General features: G+C 44.9%; 1 protein-coding gene across 1 annotated transcript in view; it reads left to right on the top strand.

The window, feature by feature from the left end:
- The first annotated feature begins 1142 nt into the window (after positions 1-1142).
- The window catches only part of LOC133628537 (MAGUK p55 subfamily member 3-like), a 41313-nt gene continuing 22714 nt past the window's right edge, over positions 1143-19741 (top strand). Inside the window, 10 exon segments of the mRNA XM_062016842.1 lie at positions 1143-1290; positions 4173-4269; positions 5424-5542; positions 6021-6098; positions 6452-6460; positions 7081-7095; positions 7335-7415; positions 7933-8070; positions 9326-9407; positions 10787-10872. Of these exon segments, the coding sequence (XP_061872826.1) occupies positions 4245-4269; positions 5424-5542; positions 6021-6098; positions 6452-6460; positions 7081-7095; positions 7335-7415; positions 7933-8070; positions 9326-9407; positions 10787-10872 (633 nt within the window). The 5' untranslated portion in view covers positions 1143-1290; positions 4173-4244.

Genomic DNA, 19741 nt, shown 5'->3' on the forward strand with positions numbered 1-19741 from the left:
TATGACGTCAGCTCAGTAATATAAACTGGGGGAGAGGAGCAGGAAGAGGAGGCAAGATTAATTTCTGGCCTTCCAAAAGCAACTGCTACATGTACCGAAGCCCTGCTTCTCGGGAGGTGGATGGACATCGCTGCTGATGGGAAGAAGAGAGTAACAGCTTTATCTGCTTTTGCTTCGCTTCCCGCGCGCATGGCTTTGCTGTTTCTTTATTAAACTGCTTTTATCTGAACCCACGAGACTCCCATCTTATTTTTCTCCCCTTCCCTGGCTTGCTGAGGAGGTGGGGGATAGAGCAGTGTGGTGGGCACCTGGCATCCAGCCAGGCTCAAACTACCACAGAGACTCCACACCCTCCCTGGGCAGCCTGGGCCAGAGCTCCCTCACCCTTACAGTAAAGAAGCTTTTACTTGTGTTCCAGTGGAACTTTTTGTGTTTCAGGTTATGTCCATTACCCCTTGTCCTGTTTCTGGCCACTACAGAAAAAAAAGTGTCACTCTATCCTCCTGCCACCCACCCTTTAGGTAAGTTCCCCCTTCTCTTTTCTAGGCCTGCAAGCTTCTGCTGGCCTAGCCGCCAGCCATCCCCCAGCAACATTTGTCCCCATGTATTTCTGTGCATGCTCCAATGCCAGGTACCCCCTCTTGGGAATGAATCCCTCTAGCAAAAACATCCAGAGTCGTTGCAGCATCCTCCAATGCCACAGGGCTGCTGGCAGCTGCTAGCTAAGAGACTAGATGGCTACTGTCATCACCATCAACACTTTCAAAACAGGACTGATTTCAGAAAAGGGGGCTGTGGACTGGCTGGTGCAGGGCTGGGAGAAGTAACGGACACAGGCCAGCTCCGTCAGGCCGCTCTGGAGGCACCCGGGAGCCCCTTCAAGGGAAAACAGTGTCCGGCGCCGCCGCCTCTGAAGCCTAACTCCGGGCCGGAGTTGGCAGCCCCTTGGCCTGACGGTGAGCTGCAGCCCTGACTATACGCTACGGCTTGACAACGAATCCCCAGCGCTGCACAACGAGCCAGGCGGCTGCAACCTCCGTCAGCCCAGGCGCGGCCGCCCGTCCGGTCACAGGCAGCTTGAGGGAGGGAGGGAAGGAGGCGGCGCATAGAGCAGCTCTAAGGGCGCATGGGCGAGACGCGCAGCGGGTTATAGGGACGGGAGTTCGGGGGAGCTGCCCTGTGGCTTGCCGAGACAGATAGTCAGCACCGCACGGCTCCGGACCTGGGCTCGCATCTGCAGATAACGGCCGCCCGGCGGTAGCGTTGTTTGCGAAACACAAATCCTTACCTGTAAGGATGGGATAGGGCGACGCCATTTTGTAGCCGGGCTGGGCTGGGCTGGGCTGGGCTGGGCTTTGCTCGGCTCTGACGCTGTCTTCGAGGCGCGGGTCTCTGATAGCCTGCGGGTCTGTTGGGGTTTCTCAGGTGGGCTGAGGACTCGGAGCCGTGACAGGGGTGGGGGGAGACCTCCGTGTGGCGGAGAGGTGCTGGCAGAACCCGGCCTCGGGTCTGGAAGGAGACGTCTCGATGTCGGCGTGCGAGAAATCTGCTCCAGGCCATAACCTCGTTCGGTATACCGTGGCTGTGAGGGGAGGCGGCCATGTTAGCCTTGCTGCAAGTAGAGCCATCGCTGCCCAAGCTCGGGGGAGAGCTGTTTCCGGGGCTGGAGAGCCGTGTCCTGGGGAGCCGGTCCGCCGCGTCGTGCTCCGCCCCTCGGGTTCCCGCCAAAGCCCCTGAGGGGATGCCCGACTGAGGGGATTTGGGATGGCCTGAGGGGATGCCCACCTGAGGCTGAGACTGTGGGGTTGCAGGTGTGTCGTGGGGTCTCCCACGAAGGGCCTATCCCCGTGGTGTCAAACGGGGAGCGATGTGCAGTTTGCTCCGTGCTCCCATCAGCCATCAGAGCAATGGCTCTTTTAGTGCAGAAGTAGGTGTTGTACCCAGCAAAGGGCTAGTCTGGCCAGATTTGGACTCTTGTACACAAAAGCAAAGCGAGGAGAAATCCTGTGTCATAACTATAAGAAATGATCTTACTAACATGCAGATGCATTTTCTGAGCTAATCACTGGTGTGATCTCCTGGAAAGATGTTAAAATGTAACAGCTTTCCAAAATGAGATCTACTACTTTGGCTAAAATATCTGGATTACAGGAGCTTTATGTTGTATTAGGTTGTGTACCACACTAGGATTATTTTATGCCAAAGCATATTATGCTTCTGTTTAATCTCCTCCTTTGATGCCATGTAGAGCATTAGTTTATTCAACCATTTCCAAATATCAACAATCCTTTTACTCAGCAAGAAAAGTGGCTCAAGCATTATGCCTTGGGAACAGCTGGGCAAAGGATGCATGTGAAAAGTGAATTCTGGTTTAGGGTAGATGGTTTTGAAGAGGGAAAGTGTGTTTGAGATGATTCATACTGCAGTGATGGAAAGACAGTTTCATAGTTTTGAGCCCCTCGGGTGAAATGTCACATGGTGGGCTTGAATTTAATACCTTGAAGCCAGCCCTGAGTGTTGACATGGAGAATCCTACTGACAAATTACTGGATACAGAATACTTTTCATTCCAATAAGTCCTGGCTAGCAGGATTTTTGTAGAGCATGGGAAATGCCTCTAGGGGAAGCTTAAGATTCCGTTTTGATTGCTGTGCCCAACTCATCAAATTCTGGTGCTCCTGAGTTTGCTGTCAGGTTTTTGAGATCTTAAGACATATATTTTTCCAGATTCCTGTGTGGGATGCTTCTTCACTAAGAGTCTGGAGAACAACTTGGGTATTCTTGGGTTCTGGTGCTAAATAAATTTGACTGTGGGAAGCACATATTGTTACAAAGACAGCAGGCTATTAAAGTTCCCTTTCTTGATAATTAGACAAGATCTAAAACTCCATGTCAAGTGAAATGAAGTGGTCAAGGAATTGGCGATTGAATGAGTTGCCTATACATTTCTTTTTGGCATGACATCTTGGGGAGGAATGTGTGTGAGATGTTTCTTTCTTCAAAGCAATAGGTAATAAAAATGGGTTTGGAAGTTAAAGAAATGTGTATGTAATACAATGGAGTATCATCCATGGATTAGAGTGAAATTTCAACCTTCAGGTCACTTGCTTAAAGAACTTGGCTATGTTTAATACCCAGGTGGATTAATTGAGCATAGCAGTAGAAAATACAAGGTGCAGAACACAGATTGAGCTTAATATTTCAGTACATTGTAGAGAAACTCGGGCATCTAGAAAATGCTAAACTGGTAGATGCTAATTTGCAATGCAGTACTTGTGGTATTTTCAGGCAGCTAATCAAAGCTGAATCAGAAAACAATTCAACTTAATACCAAAGAAATACCTACAAATCGAAACACAGGGAGCATCCTTTATTGCATTCAGCAAAGAGCTGGAGCATCTCACATTTCTTTCTAATCCTTTTTGCATGCTGTTAGGGATGTTTCTTTTTCTGCAGACATTAATCTCATTAATCTTATGAGCATGAACAAGATTTTGAAGGCCTTGGAACACACAAAGTGTTTCATCTTGTAGCTGGTGATTAGAAGCATAGATTCAGTTTTGCAGGTTGAAATTAAATTCATCTGGAGTCATTTGCTCTCAGTGACAAGAAAAAATCACCAATAAAATGGAATTTCTGAGCGTTGAAAGTAGCCTTATTACAGCATCCTTAGTACCCATGACCAAGGTTGATGGAGTGACACTCCTACTAGTTTTAATGAGTTGCATGTAGTTGTAGCATGGTCTGCATCAGGATGCCAGGGAGTTGTAAATTGAGATGTGCTTTTAGGAAGCCTCAGAGCATCTTGATCTGATGACATCTTCCTGCATGCTCTATTTCTATGCATATGGTGTTTATTGGTGCTTTTAGACACTCATTCTGTTGCATGCTTTTAAAATTGAAATCTTTTCAGGCCTTCTGAAACTATCATGAGAATAGGATAGGGAAGAATCTGCTCAACATGATGCTCAACATCAGCTTTATCCAAGATACCATATGGTTATCATATAATATATCTTTTGGGTTGTATCTTGTAGCAGAATAACTACAGGACTTTGCCTGACTCAGGTTAAACACTCGAGAGAAAGATATACTAAGGATTTACTATTTTTACATGATTGCCATTTTTGCTTGCATGCTTGAGCCTTAGGTATTATCTTTGCTCATTTCAGGACTGCATCTGAATCGCAGTGCAGAAAGAAGATTTAAGTTGACCATTTCTCTCTAAGATTAAGAACAAAGCCATGCCAGTGCTTTCGGAAGACTCAGGTAACTAATCTGCATGCTTTTAACAAGACCAGTGCCTGAAATCTTAGTGCATGTGTTTTCATAACAGGAAATGAATTCAAATTGGAGTTAAAGAAAGTAGAATTAAGATAGTTCAAGTAGATTTTGTAGCAGTTACCTAGAAGAATACAAGAAAAGTAGAGTATAAATGGTGGAAATGAATACAGTTAGTCAGATTTCAGGAAACACTGAGTTTCATAAGAACCCTAGAGCCCCTGAATATGTAGAATCATTTAGTTTGGAACAGGTTCCTGTGGACAAACTTGGGCTTCTTAGTATAACACTGGCTTCTATGCATGCTTATTAAAGATCAGCCTGCTGCTGATCTCTGCTGCTTGCTGTACCACTTTTTTTACTGAATAGGTGTTGGTAAGCTTTGTTAATATTCTTCCTTTTGACCTTAAAAAACCCTGGTTCTATTCAAGGTGAACCAGCTAACCAGCTTCTCCAGTATGCCACCCAGGATGAAGTCATAGAGCAGAAGTGAGTTTGAGTCTCATGGATCCAAATGCACTCAGAAGTTTATGGAGAAAATAGCCAAAGGAACACATTTTAGCTCCCCTACCCCTCCTTTTTTTACTCCCCCCACCTTTTTATCTAACAGGAAAAAACCTAATGTTTTTGCACTGTAAAATCAGGATATTAATTATTTAAATACTTTTTAGAAAACTAGCCACAAGCTTTGCTTCCATTGCAGTGGAACTACACCAGTCCTTTCCTCCTCTGGTCACACTTGACATCTAAGAGGTGCCTCAGAAGTAGCAAGAGCAGGATAACACTTGTAAACAAAGCTGCTCAGAAGTAAAGCTGGTAGTTGTGCAACAGAGGAGGTAGTTCAGTCATTTTCAGTCTAATGTGGCACTCTAAGAGCTCAAAGTTTGTTAGAGAGCTAGCTGTTCTAGAAACAAGGGGTAATTAAGCATGAAGGGGGAACATTATTGTATGCTATATCTTAAGCTGTGTTTGCTACTAAGAAAGGAGCTTTAGAAAAGGAGTGGAAGATAAGAACAAACCTCTCTGCAAACATAATGATCACCAAGATGATACCCAAGTAAATGAAGTTGATGTTGAGTCTGCAATAGAGGCCCCCAGGAGACAGGCTATCTACAAAGCTTTTGTCTTGAATTTCAATTCAGGATTGCATGAAACTTTGGCCCTCTTGACATCTCAGCTAAGACCTAATTCAAATCATAAAGAGGAAATGGGATTCCTAAGGGAGATCTTCAGTGAAAAGAGTCTGAGCTACCTGATGAAGGTAAAAGTTCATTTACAAACATAACATTTTTCTTTACAGGTTACTTATTCTCCATCCCTTGGATTTATCAACCATTTACTTTGCCAAAGCTTTGTTATTGTTTTGTAGAATTCTATACTGACCAAAGCATGTCTTTAAGCACAAACATTAAGAACTTTTATTCACAGTGAACATATTTTGCTCAGAAAAAAAATCATTTCAGTCTTGATTGCCAAAATGGAGCTACAGTGCCCTGTAGCTAAAAAGCACTGTGAACTGGCTTCAGTTTTTCACTTACACTGATGAAGTCTTAACAGATTTTCTGTCTGTGATACTAGCATGGGCAAAAAGCAAACTAAAACTCTTAAACAAAAAATAACCCCAAAAGGGTTTGTTTTTCAGAGATTTCTCTCCTTAAATAGAACTATATGCCAGTGTAGGTATATTTAAGAAGTTTTGCATCTCTCTGTAGTAATACACCTGAAAAAATCTCTTTCAGATTCATGAAAAGCTCCATCATTATGAAAGACAGAGTCCAACTCCTGTTTTGCATAGTGCAGCAGAATTAGTTGAAGATGTGAGTAAAAATTCTTGACTCTTTATTTTCCTGTTCTTTAAGCCAGCTTTTCTAACAAATCAAAGCTTTGCAATTGTGTTATAGGTGGACATAGTTCTCATCTTCCCCAATTCTTTTTAGAATCTGTTGTTTAGTTTCATTCACGATTGATCAAGGAAAGGAGATCTCAAAAATATCATGTCATTAAAATGCTGAGTGAAGACAGACACAGGCAGGTAGAACAGAAGGACTTAAATCCATTACAACCCAAGCAGTGTTGCTGGTTTGAGCTGGAAGGGACCTTAGAAGATCATCTAGTCTAAGTAGATCAGGTTGCTGAAAGCCCTGTCCAACCTGATGTTGAACATCTCTAGTGGAAACCTGTTCCAGCATCTTACCTCATTGTAAAAAAAAAATCTGCCTTCTATCCAGTCTAAATGTGCTCTCTTTCAGTTTAAAACTGCTGTTCCTTGTCCTGCCACTGCAGATTTTGATAAAGAGCTTTTCTCTTTTAAGCCCCTTTTATATATTGAAAGGCAGCAATAAAGTCTCTCTGGTTCTTTCTCTTCTCCAGGCTGAACAAAACTCTCAGCCTTCTTTCACTGGATAAATGTTCCAGCACTCAGATCATTTTGTGGTTTTATACAGAACTGTAAGGCTTCCCTATCTAGAACTCAATACAGGCAGAAGAAATCTGTCCCTTCCTTCTCCTCCCTCTTTTCTCTGCTCTCTTCCAATCAGCCTAGTGAAAAAGTGCTTCCATTATTTCCTTCATCATTGTTTTTTTTTTTTTGAAGGCTTGAGAGCATATTTTGGTATCTAGGCTTTGCAGGGGAACAAGGGAACTTGTGTTGCATGTTCCACGTGAGTAATGCTACCTGATTACGGAGAAGATGAAACTCTTTTTATCCTGGTACAGGCACATGAGTGTTGTTTCATGTATCACTTGAATTCCATATAGAATTTGAAATTTCAGAACTCAGTCCTGAAATTACATTGCCAGAATCACTTTTTAAATGTATGTTCTGGGGTCAGGATACTGATTCCTGATTATGTCTTCCTTTGCTATCTCATAAAAATAAAATAGATGAAGAAGCTTTCATTTCTTTTAGGAGTCATGCATTATTGATTTGGGTTGGTTTAATCTGCTCACACTACTTGGAAGGATGCTACAAGTTAGCAAACACTCACCAAAAACATTCACTTGCAAATATATGATGGTGAACTATTTTGAGGTTGTTAATCTTTATTTTAAAGGTAATAGAAGAATTGCAGACTGCACCAGTGAATAATGAAGAAAAAGAGTTGCTTCAGCTGTTGTCAACACCACATCTCAGGGTAAAAAACACAGCAGAGACCTCTATGAAATTCCTTTGCAGAATTCCAATAGAATGTTTTGTATGGGAAATGTTGCATTATAGAGTCCCTGAGAGAAAGGAAAAACCTCTCACTAACTAGTTCTGTTCCACTGTGATTTTTCTGCACAGTGAAGGGGATTGAGAAGACACGGTGTAGATCTTTCTTGCATAATGCACCATGTTGTCTTCCCTGCCTTAGTATTTTCTGGAGGAGCAGAAAAGTAAAGGATACCATTTCTCAGATTTTGCTTTCCACAGTCCATCTCCATTCTCTAAGCTTATTTAGGCTGAGCTTTGTTATTTCCTGGCTTTACCTGAAATATTGACAGACCATTCTATAGTTTATCTCATGGGTAAGATAATCGCTGAATCTCTTCTTAATTTATGGTGAGTGTGGGAAGGGGAAGGTTTTAAATTTGCTGTAATATTGAAAACATGAGAACTGGCAACTGTAATATTACCCCATTACATTACTGTTTCTTATTTCCTTTATGCAGGCAATGCTTGTAGTACATGACACCGTGGCACAGAAGAACTTTGACCCAGTCCTTCCACCTCTACCTGACAACTTTGATGATGATTTTGATGAGGAATCAGTGAAAATAGTTTGCCTAGTGAAAAATAAAGAACCCTTGGTACATGTAACTCATAGAATCATAGAATGGTAGGAGTTGGAAGGGACCTTTAAAGATCATCTAGTCCAACCCCCCAGGTCACAGAGGAACGTGTCCAGGTGGGCCTTGAAGACCTCTAAGGAAAAGGAGACTCCACACCCTCCTTGGGCAGCCTGGGCCAGGGCTCCCTCACCTCAACAGACAAGGAATTTTTCCTTATGTTTAAATGGAACTTTTTGTGTTCCAACTTCTTTCCATGACCCCTTGTCCTGTCACTGGAGACAACAGAAAAAAGTGCTGCCCCAACCCCCTGACACCCACCATTTAGATATTGGTAAATATTAATGAGATCCCCCCTCACTCTCCTCCTGACTAAAAAGCCCCAGGTCCTGCAGCCTTTCCTCATCAGGAAGATGCTCCAGTCCCCTGATCATCTTGGTGGCCCTGTGCTGGCCTCTCTCCAGCATTTTCCTGTCCCTCTTGAGCTGACGAGCCCAGAAATGGACACGGGGCTCCAGATGAGGCCTCACGAGGACAGAGTAGAGGAGCAGAACCTCCCTCAACCTGCTGCCCACGTTATTCTTGATCCCCCCTCCCAGGATGCCATTGGCTTCTTGCCCACGAGGGCACATTGCTGGCTCATGGTTAGTTTATTATCAATCAGCACTTCCAGGTCTCTCTCTGGAGAGCTGCTCTCCAGCAGGTCGATCCCCAGCCTGTTCTGGTGCAGAGGGTTATTTCCGAGATGCAGGACTCTGCACTTGTCCTTGTTGAACCTCAGGAGGTTCTTCTGCCCAGCTCTCAAGCTGGTTGTGATCTGGCTGAATGGCGCTACAGCCTCTGGTGAAGCAGCCAGTCCTCCCAGTTTGGTGCCATCAGGGAACGTGCTGAGGGTACACCCTGTCCTACCTCTGGTCACAAACTCACCTCTAGCCACAAAACCCTGTAGTTCAAAAGTGGTGTTGTGTGTATAAAGATTCAAAGACACAGAGAGAAAGCTTGTCCTAAGAAATTCTGTTGTGTACCCTTGAGTGACTTTGATCACCACAATAGCGTAGATAAGTGTAAGCACTGGGAAAGTTAGGAAAGATGTGTGCACCTTCCCCCAATCACATGACTTAAGCACAGGCAAAAGATGCATAATGGTGAAAGTTATCAAGGAGGGGGCCAAAATTTGTAGAACTAATGAATTCCACTTTAGAAAGATGCGTGAGGTTATGTATTATTTCCCTGCAAGCAAATTTCTTATGCTGGTTTGTTGGGGCTTTTCTTTCAGGGAGCTACCATCAGAAGAGATGAGCATACAGGAGCTGTGATTGTTGCAAGGATCATGAGAGATGGTGCAGCTGATCGCAGTGGTAAATATCTGAAGAAAACAGGGTTTGAAATTGCATTTGTCAGCTGTTTGAAGGTTTCCAAAATGATACATGTCTAGAGTGATAATCTCTAACTAAATCTGATGGTTATTTTTTCTGAAACCAGTCCTTTGGACACAGATGTTTAATATATGTATAGAATATTTTGTAAAAGAAAATACTACAGTCTATCAAAGTCTTCATAGGCAGCTATTAGATGTCAGGTCTGAATTAAGATGTAGGTTGACTATATTCAGTGGAGGGAAGTGGATGTTGCTGCACAAATCACCCCAATGAGCTTTAGAGTGGGAAAGGTCACTTCTGGAAATTCCTTTATTGATTTTAAAGGGAGATTACTCAATTGACAACCAAATTTCTGGTGTCCAGTGGCAGGAGCCTTCTGTGCATAGGCTGTCAGGATCTACAGGGTTAATTCATGCAATCTTTGACCTCCCATTTTCTAGAAGGTGATCATCCAAATTCTATTAAATAAACTGAATTATAGACTCCAAGCCTCATGCACTTTTTTTGTTTAATATACAAGTAATACAATCCCCAAATTAATTATTGTGATGAGAAAAAACATATCTGATTACAGTTTGCTTCTTGATTTGGTATCATTCTTCAAATTGGTGTAACCTGATTAATGTGATATGACTAGAACATGCACTTCGCATTTCTGTATTTCATCGGGAGTCTATTAATTTCATTAGATGTGTTTTTTCTCTAAAATAGCTGCTGGGAAAAAATGACAACAGAGATAGGAGAAATAGCTCTCAGCTTTAAAAGAAAGAAAAACATGAGTTTTTACCTTTAGTCTAGTATCTTGGTTTTTCAGTGTATCAGATGTTGGTTTCTGTTTGTCTTAGTGAGAAATTATTTTATATCAGTTAATGGTGTGTAACATAACTTCAATACTTCTAAATGAACTGGAGAAACAAACCTAAAACTTTTAAGGACTTCTTCATGGCTAGTTAAAAAAAAATTACTTCAGCATTCTTTCTGGGACTGTATAGTGTTGATCTGACAGTTGATGGCCATGTCATTTCTGCCTTTATAGTCAGAAGCAGTCCTGATTTGATCATCCTCATGAAGTTTTGAATTCTTAGTGCTGATCCAAGGATAGAAACATTGATTTCTGGAGGATTTTGCCACATTCTCTTGTCCTCGTGTTGTACTCCCATGAGATTGTGCTGGATGAATTAAAAATGCCATATGGAATAAGGGCAGGAGACTTCAGAGGGCACTTGGCTCTCTAGGAGGGGATCCATTAAGCTGGGGAAGGGAGGAGAGGATGTACATGCTGTTGATTAGGTCAGATGTCAGAGGAATGATGCTTTCCAGTCTGTAGACTTACTTTAATTAATTAATTTACTTTTCAGGTCTTGTTCATGTTGGAGATGAACTAAGAGAAGTCAATGGTATCACTGTGCTTCACAAACTGCCCGAAGAAATAAGCCAGATTTTGGTCTGTATTGATTTTCATGTCAAGATCTTTTCTCTTGGCTGATTTACTAATTCCCATAGCTGAGTCTTTATGGCCAAGGCTGGCCCTCGGAAAGCCCAGTCCAGCAAGAATAATAGGATGACCAGGACAACAGAGGACTTGCCCAGCAGCAGAAGGATGGCGAGGGGGAATGTAGGCCCGCTGCTAAACACAGAGGGTGCCCTGGTGTCTGACGACAGCAGAGGACTTGCCCTGGGTGGAAGAGAAAGAGGTTAAAGACTTGTTGGCCAAGTTTAAAGCTCATAAGTCAATGGGTCCTGATGGGAGTGCTGATGGAGCTGGCTGATGGGATTGCTAAGCCTCTCTCCATCATTTTTGAACAATCATAGAGGACAGGTGAGGTGCCTGAGGACTGGAGAAAGGCCAATGGCACTCCAGTCTTCAAAAAGGGAAGGAAGGACGACCCAGGAAACTACAGGCTGGTCAGCCTCACCTCCATCCCTGGAAAGGTGATGGAACAACTCATCCTGAATGTTGTCTCTGAAAATATGAAGGAAAAGATGGTTATAATGGGGAGTCAACATGGCTTCACCAAGGGGAAATCCCGTTTGACCAACCTGATAGCCTTCTATGAGTGCATAACCGGCTGGCTAGATGAGGGGAGAGCAGTGGATGTCATCTACCTTGACTTCAGCAAGGCTTTTGACACTGTCTCCCATAACATCCTCATAGGAAAGCTCAGGCAGTGTGAACTGGATGAGTGGACAGTGAGGTGGATCGAGACCTGGCTGAATGACAGAGCCCAGAGGGTGGTGACCAATGGCACGGAATCGAGTTGGAGGCCTGTGGCCACTGGAGTTCCACAGGGATCGGTTCTGGGGCCAGTCTTGGTCAACATTTTCATCAACGACCTGGATGAGGGGACAGAGTGTACTCTCAGCAAGTTTGCTGATGACACCAAACTGTGAGGACTGGCTGATTCCCCAGAAGGCTGTGCTGCCATTCAGCAGGATCTCGATCGGCTTGAGAGTTGGGCAGAGAGGAACCTGCTGAGGTTCAACAAGGACAAGTGCAGAGTTCTGCATCTGGGAAGGAACAACCCCCTGCACCAGTACAGGCTGGGGGTTGAACTGCTGAAGAGCAGCTCTGCAGAGAGAGACCTGGGAGTCCTGATTGATAATAAGCTAACCATGAGCCAGCAATGTGCCCTCATGGCCAAGAAGGCCAATGGCATCCTGGGATGCATCAAGAAGAGTAGAGCCAGCAGGTCAAGGGAGGTTCTTCTCCCCCTCTGCTCTGCCCTGGTGAGGCCTCATCTGGAGTCCTGTGTCCAGTTCTGGGCTCCTCAGCTCAAGAGGGACAGGGAACTGCTGGAGAGAGTCCAGCGCAGGGCCACCAAGATGATCAGGGGACTGGAACATCTTTCATACAAGGAAAGGCTACAGGAACTGGGGCTGTTTAGTCTAGAGAAGAGGAGACTGAGGGGAGATCTGATTAATATTTACAAATATCTAAATGGTGGGTGTCAGGAGGTTGGGACACCCCTTTTTTCTATAGTAGCTAGCAACAAGACAAGGGGTAATAGGATAAAGCTGGAACACAAAAAGTTCCACATAAATGTAAGAAAAAACTATTTTACTGTGAGGATGACGGAGCAGTGGAACAGGCTGCCCAGAGGGGTTGAGGAATCTCCTTCCTTGGAGGTCTTCAAGACCTGCCTGGACATGTTCTTATGCGACCTGATCTAGGTTGTCGTGGTTTTGCCCAGCCGGAGCAAAGGGGAAGAAAACCGCGACTCCTCCCCCTCCCCCTCTCGACGGAATGCGGAGGGGATCGGAGAGGGAGGAAAAAAAAGTAAAAGAGCCCGCGTAAGTTGAAATAAGAACAGTTTACTGGGGAAATTGAAGAGTAACAACTATAACAAAGACAAGGGAATATTACAAAGAAAACTGGTGAGTGATACAGTTGCTCACCACCCGGGACCCGACGTAAGCGACCGCTCCCGACCGGCGACCGAGAGCCCGCGCCCCCCCCAGGAAGAGCTTATTCCGGGGCAAGAGCTTATTCCGGGGCAAGAGCTTATTCCGGCCAGCCCCCACCTGTACCCTGGGCATGACGGTTAGGATGGTATCGAATACCTGCTGGCCAGCCTGGGTCAGCTGTTCAGGCTGTGCCCTTTCCTGGTTCCTCACGGGAATTAACTCTATCCTGGCTCAAACCAGGACATTCCACCCCTTATTCTATACCATCTACACGTCATGTCTAGGTTTACACATCATAATCACCTACACATACATAACATAGAGCAACTACAGGAATCGTGACATTCAACAGCTATCATTATACAATTTAATTCACGGGTTATTCTCACCCAGAATTAAATTCCCTTGAGGCACACATTGGGTCTTCCCATCCTTACACATCACCCACCAAGTACACCCAGGTCCCTGAGCAAAAATAATCCCACGGATGGGTTTGCCTTTACCTGAGGCAGGACACACCCAGACTGCCTTCCCTAACATGTCTTTTATATGTACCACAGGGACTTTGTCCCCTTCTACAATATGTAAAGGTCCTGATTGGGCAGGGCCAGCTCGATTGACAGATCCTCTAGAGTTGACTAACCAGGTGGCCTTTTCCAAGTGTGTATCCCAATGCTTGAAAGTTCCACCTCCCATCGCTTTCAGTGTGGTTTTCAGTAACCCATTGTATCTCAACTTTTCCTGAGGCTGGTGCATGATAGGGAATATGATAAACCCATTCAATGCCATGCTCTTTGGCCCAGGCATCTATGAGGTTGTTCCTGAAGTGTGTCCCATTGTCTGACTCAATTCTTTCTGGGGTGCCATGTCGCCAGAGGACTTTCCTTTCAAGGCCCTGGATGGTGCTCCGGGTGGTGGCATGAGACACAGGATACGTTTCCAACCAGCCGGTGGTCGCCTCCACCATTGTGAGCACATGGCGTTTGCCTTGGCGAGTCTGTGGCAGTGTGATGTAATCAATCTGCCAGGCCTCTCCGTATTTATATTTCTGCCATCGTCCTCCATACCATATGGGCTTCAATCATTTTGCTTGTTTAATTGTAGCACGTCTCACACTCATGGATAACCTGTGCAATAGTGTCCAAGGTTAAGTCCACCCCTCGATCACGAGCCCGTTTATAGGTAGCATCTCTGCCTTGATGACCTGAGGTATCATGGGCCCATCGAGCTAAAAATAACTCCCCCTTATGTTGCCAATCCAGATCTATCTGAGAAATCTTAGCAGCCTTGTCAGCTTGCTGGTTATGCAGATGTTCTTCTGTGGCCCGCTTTTTGGGTACGTGAGCATCTACATGGCGCACCTTCACAACTAGTTTCTCCATTCGAGCAGCAATGTCCTGCCATAGTGGAGCAGCCCAGACGGGTTTGCCCCGTCTTTGCCAGTTGTTCCGTTTCCATTGCTGTAGCCATCCCCATAGAGCGTTTGCCACCATCCACGAATCAGTGTAGAGGTAGATCCTTGGCCATTTTTCCCGTTCAGCAATGTCTAAAGCCAACTGGATGGCTTTTACCTCTGCAAACTGACTGGATTCACCCTCTCCTACAGCTTCTGAAATTTTGCGTAGGGGACTCCATACAGCTGCCTTCCATCTTCGATGCCTTCCCACAAGGCAACAAGAGCCATCAGTAAACAGGGCATACCGTTTCTCATCTTCTGACAGTTCATCATATGATGGGGCCTCATCAACACGTGTCACCTTCTCTGGTGATATTTCACCATCTTCACACTCTGGCCAGTTTGTGATCACCTCCAGGATCCCAGGGCGACTAGGCTTCCCTATGCGAGCTCGTTGTGTGATCAGTGCGATCCACTTACTCCATGTAGCATCAGTTGCATGATGCGTAGGGAATGCCTTCCCCTTGAACATCCAGCCCAGCACTGGCAGTCGAGGTGCTAGGAAGAGTTGTGTTTCTGTGCCAATCACTTCTGATGCAGCTTGAACTCCTTCATATGCTGCCAGTATCTCCTTCTCGGTTGGAGTGTATCAGGCCTCGGATCCTCTGTATCCCCGACTCCAGAACCCGAGGGGTCGGCCTCGACCCTCCCCAGGTGCTCTCTGCCAAAGACTCCAAGTAGGGCCATTCTCCCCAGCTGCAGTGTAGAGCACATTTTTAACATCTGGTCCTGTCCGGACTGGCCCAAGTGCCATCGCATGAACAATCTCCTGTTTAATTTGTTCAAAACTTTGTTGCTGCTCAGGACCCCATTCAAAATCATTCTTCTTCCGTGTCACACGGTAGAGGGGGCTAACAATCATACTGTAATTTGGAATATGCATTCTCCAAAAACCCACAACACCTAGGAAAGCTTGTGTTTCCTTTTTGTTAGTTGGTGGAGACATGGCTGCAATCTTGTTTATCACCTCTATTGGAATATGACGACGTCCATCCTGCCATTTTACTCCTAAAAACTGGATCTCCTGTGCAGGTCCTTTGACTTTACTGCATTTAATGGCAAAGCCAGCCTTTAGAAGAATTTGAATTATTTTCTTTCCTTTATCAAGGACTTCCACAGCTGAGTCACCCCACACCACAATATCATCAATGTATTGCAGATGTTCTGGGGCCTCACCCTCCTCCAGCGTGGCCTGGATCAGTCCATGGCAAATGGTGGGGCTGTGTTTCCACCCCTGGGGCAGTCGATTCCAAGTATACTGCACCCCTCTCCAAGTGAAAGCAAACTGAGGCCTGCACTCTTTTGCTAAAGGGATTGAGAAGAATGCATTGGCAATATCGATGGTGGCATACCATTTGGCTGCCTTGGACTCCAATTCGTATTGGAGTTCCAACATGTCTGGCACAGCCGCGCTCAGAGGTGGCATGACTTCATTCAGGCCACGATAGTCTACTGTCAGTCTCCACTCTCCAGTAGACTTTTGTACCGGCCATATAGGGCTGTTAAAGGGTGAATGAGTTTTGCTGATCACCCCTTGGCTCTCCAATTGGCGAATCAACTTATGAATGGGAATCACTGAGTCTCTGTTGGTGCGATATTGCTGACGGTGCACTGTTGTGGTTGCAATTGGTACCTGTTGCTCCTCAACCTTCAGCAACCCCACAACAGAAGGGTCCTCTGAAAGGCCAGGCATGCTGGATAATTGTTCAATCTCTTCTGCCTCCACTGCAGCCACACCAAAGGCCCACCTGTATCCTTTTGGGTCCTTAAAATACCCTCTCTTAAGATAATCTATACCTAAGATGCATGGAGCTTTGGGGCCTGTTGCAATAGGGTGCTTGTGCCAATTTGTGCCAGTCAGACTCACTTCAGCTTTTAATACAGATAGCTGTTGAGATCCCCCTGTCACTCCAGAAATACAAATGGATTCTGTCCCTTTAAAATTTGATGGCATCAGAGTACATTGTGCACAGGTGTCCACTAAAGCCTTGTATTCTTGTGGATTTGATGTGCCAGGCCAACGAATCCACACAGTCCAATAAACCTGATTATCCCTTTCCTCCACCTGGCTGGAGGCAGGGCCTCCCTAATACTGGTCATCATTTACTGTTTCCCAGGAAACACCAGAGGTCCCCTCGAGGGAATCAGAATTGAAATCAACCCTCCTATCTTGTCTAGGGGGTTGCTCATTGGAAACTGGAGCGACATTCCTCCAAGGAGAGTTCTTTTAACCCTTCCTTTACGCAACTCCTGTGCCTGTGCTCTTGGAGTAGATGGGGTAGGTGGCCTATCACACTTGCTCAATATTCTCTCCTTGGTCCTGTGGATGGGACCGTGAAACATCCTGGGGTGTATACTCCTTATGTTCCTGCTCTTGAGCATGGGGACGCTTATTCTTAAAAGCTGGAGTACTGGCAGGTGGAGAGCGAGACATGAATTGGTCAAACTTCTGTGACATTTTCTCTACAGCTGAAACAACAGCCTGTAGGGGACAAGACACATTTTCTTCATATTGCCGAAGTTGAGCAGCTAGTTGTTCCACCGTTTGCCTCTCATCTTCTTTCCAGGAGACAACTGCCAACGAACTGGCATAGTTTGGTGGTGCACTTTGTAGGAACTTTCGCCACATAACTCGTGTGCATTGAATTTCATCTGGGTCTGTGGGCGCATAGTCATTATAAATAATCTCCAGCACAGCTAACTCCCTCAAATATTGAATGCCTTTCTCCATGGTGGTCCACTTACTTGGGGGGCTTGTAATATCTTCCTTGAAGGGGTATCTTTCCTTCACGCCCAACAAAAGTCGCCTCCAGAGGCTGAGGATTTGTGACGGTCTTCCCATAGCCTTATCAATGCCCCCGTCCCAGGACAAGGAGCCCAATTGCCTGGCTTCTTTGCCCTCTAAGTCCAAACTGTGGGCTCCATTTTCCCAGCATCGAAGCATCCAGGTGATAATGTGCTCACCTGGGTGACGGCTGTAATCTTTTCGCACTTCTCACAGTTCGCTCAGGGACAAGGATCGGGTGATTATCTCTGGCTCTGGCTCTGACTCTTCCTCCCGTTCCCGTGATGACACTGGTTCATCTTCATCCCTCACAAGGCGAACTGATTTTTTTATGTGTTTCTTTTTCTGGACAGGAGCAACTGACACTGCCACAGGTTGATCCTCTGATTCAGGATCAGTGTCTGCTGTTGGAGTTAGGGCAGCAACAGCATCAGTTGCCTCAGTTTGAGTAGCCACAGTGGTTGCTAGGGTGGCATTCCTAATCTGTACAAGTAAAAAACTCTTCCAGTGCCTGTTCATATTCTTCTGTATATCAATCCCTCCATAGCTACCCAACCTCATAACAGTCTGGAAAACACATTTCACAACTCTACCCAAGAAAAACACCCTACCTAGAGGACAGAACAATAAAACCACAATGGCTGGGACATCCCAAGTGCATTCTGAATTGTCAAAAGCTATTGCAGTTAACTTGAATGAGTAAGGGAGGATGGAAAAAATGGAAAAATTACGTCCCTCCATTTTTTCCCATGAACTGAGTGTCATTACTGTCACTACATTCTGAAAATAAATGTCCAAGTTGCAGAAATGCCAACCAAGTCATGTACAAGTATTGGCCTAGCTCCATACCCAGTGATACAACCATACCATAAGCCAGTAACAACCAGTATATCAGAACGAGTGTTTTCATCCCTTTTCCAAAGGACATAAATACTATCAGAGAGAATACATAGTGCATATGACAAATTATGGGCCAACAGCAGTTAAGCAAATACATCAACATTGTGACAATTGTTTCAGCCTACTGTGTCTTATTTCAACCCTGCGGGCCCCACGTTGGGCGCCAATAAATGTCGTGGTTTTGCCCAGCCGGAGCAAAGGGGAAGAAAACCGCGACTCCTCCCCCTCCCCCTCTCGACGGAATGCGGAGGGGATCGGAGAGGGAGGAAAAAAAAGTAAAAGAGCCCGCGTAAGTTGAAATAAGAACAGTTTACTGGGGAAATTGAAGAGTAACAACTATAACAAAGACAAGGGAATATTACAAAGAAAACTGGTGAGTGATACAGTTGCTCACCACCCGGGACCCGACGTAAGCGACCGCTCCCGACCGGCGACCGAGAGCCCGCGCCCCCCCCAGGAAGAGCTTATTCCGGGGCAAGAGCTTATTCCGGCCAGCCCCCACCTGTACCCTGGGCATGACGGTTAGGATGGTATCGAATACCTGCTGGCCAGCCTGGGTCAGCTGTTCAGGCTGTGCCCTTTCCTGGTTCCTCACGGGAATTAACTCTATCCTGGCTCAAACCAGGACAAGGTGAACCTGCTTCTGCAGGGGGGTTGGACTAGATGATCTCTAAAGGTCCCTCCCAACCCCTACTATTCTGTGATTCTGTGATGAAAGTTAGCCATGAGTTTAAAACATGTGTAGAACTAAAAGATACAATCCCTGCTTGTCTTTGCTTTAAGATTTTTTTCTTCTCCTGGTGGGTTAATCTTTTTCTTTTGACTTCAGGAACTTCTGCAAACGGAATCGGTACCAAGTAAGATACAAATACAAAGTTGAATGTTCTTTCATGCTTTATGACAAGCAAATTGCCAAGTAAAAGTGCATTGCAAGCAGATAAGCAGTTGATTCAGAATATAGTGTGTCAGGAAGCTGAAGAAAATCTTGGTTGTGTGTCTAATAGAGCTGTCAGGCTGTTCTTTACCAGCAAGTTCTGGTTGTGACATCAGCAAGTTCTTGCTTCAAGCTTCTCTAACATTAATGCCCACAAATCCTGGTAGAAAGTGTAGCTCTTATATTCACTTCTCCCCGATTCCCCTCTTGTGGCTCCCCCTTGTCTTGATGTGGAGTGGAGTTGAATTAGGGACACTGTGATAAGAATGGCAGTACTAGAGGACTGAAGTGTTTGGCATTGGTCCCATCACTTAATCTACATTCGGTTGTATATAATCCTGAGTAAGGAGAATAACTGCTTTTAACTTTAAAGGGGAGGATCAAAATAGTGTTTTGAAATACTGTGTAAAGTTTGATTTGTGAGGACCCTGGGATGTTATTAATGTATCTCAGTTTAAATGCATGCAATGTAATAGTTTCCTATTTTGTAGTTATTGTGGTTTATTTCTTGAGGAAGAGTTAGAAATGTTTGTCCAAGCTGATTGTCCTGGTTTTTAATCCATGCAGAATAGCAGGTTTCTGTAGGAACCAGTTAATCTCTTCCAAAATAAAGCATCTAAAGTAATCTAAAGCATCTAAACCTGTTCTATTTTCAAAGCACCTAGAAGTACTTTTTAATTTACTATAACTAAGAATTGATATTTACTAGCAAAGATTTTTAAGAGTGAAGGTAGATGTTTACTTTGTAGATGGTTACAGTTTGACCCTAACCAGCTAGCCACTGTGTGGGGGAAAGTTAGTGTTGCAGTAAAAAGCCCACAGAAGCATTTAAT

The sequence above is a fragment of the Colius striatus genome, chromosome W (genome assembly GCF_028858725.1).
Source record: "Colius striatus isolate bColStr4 chromosome W, bColStr4.1.hap1, whole genome shotgun sequence".
Lineage (NCBI taxonomy): Eukaryota > Metazoa > Chordata > Aves > Coliiformes > Coliidae > Colius > Colius striatus.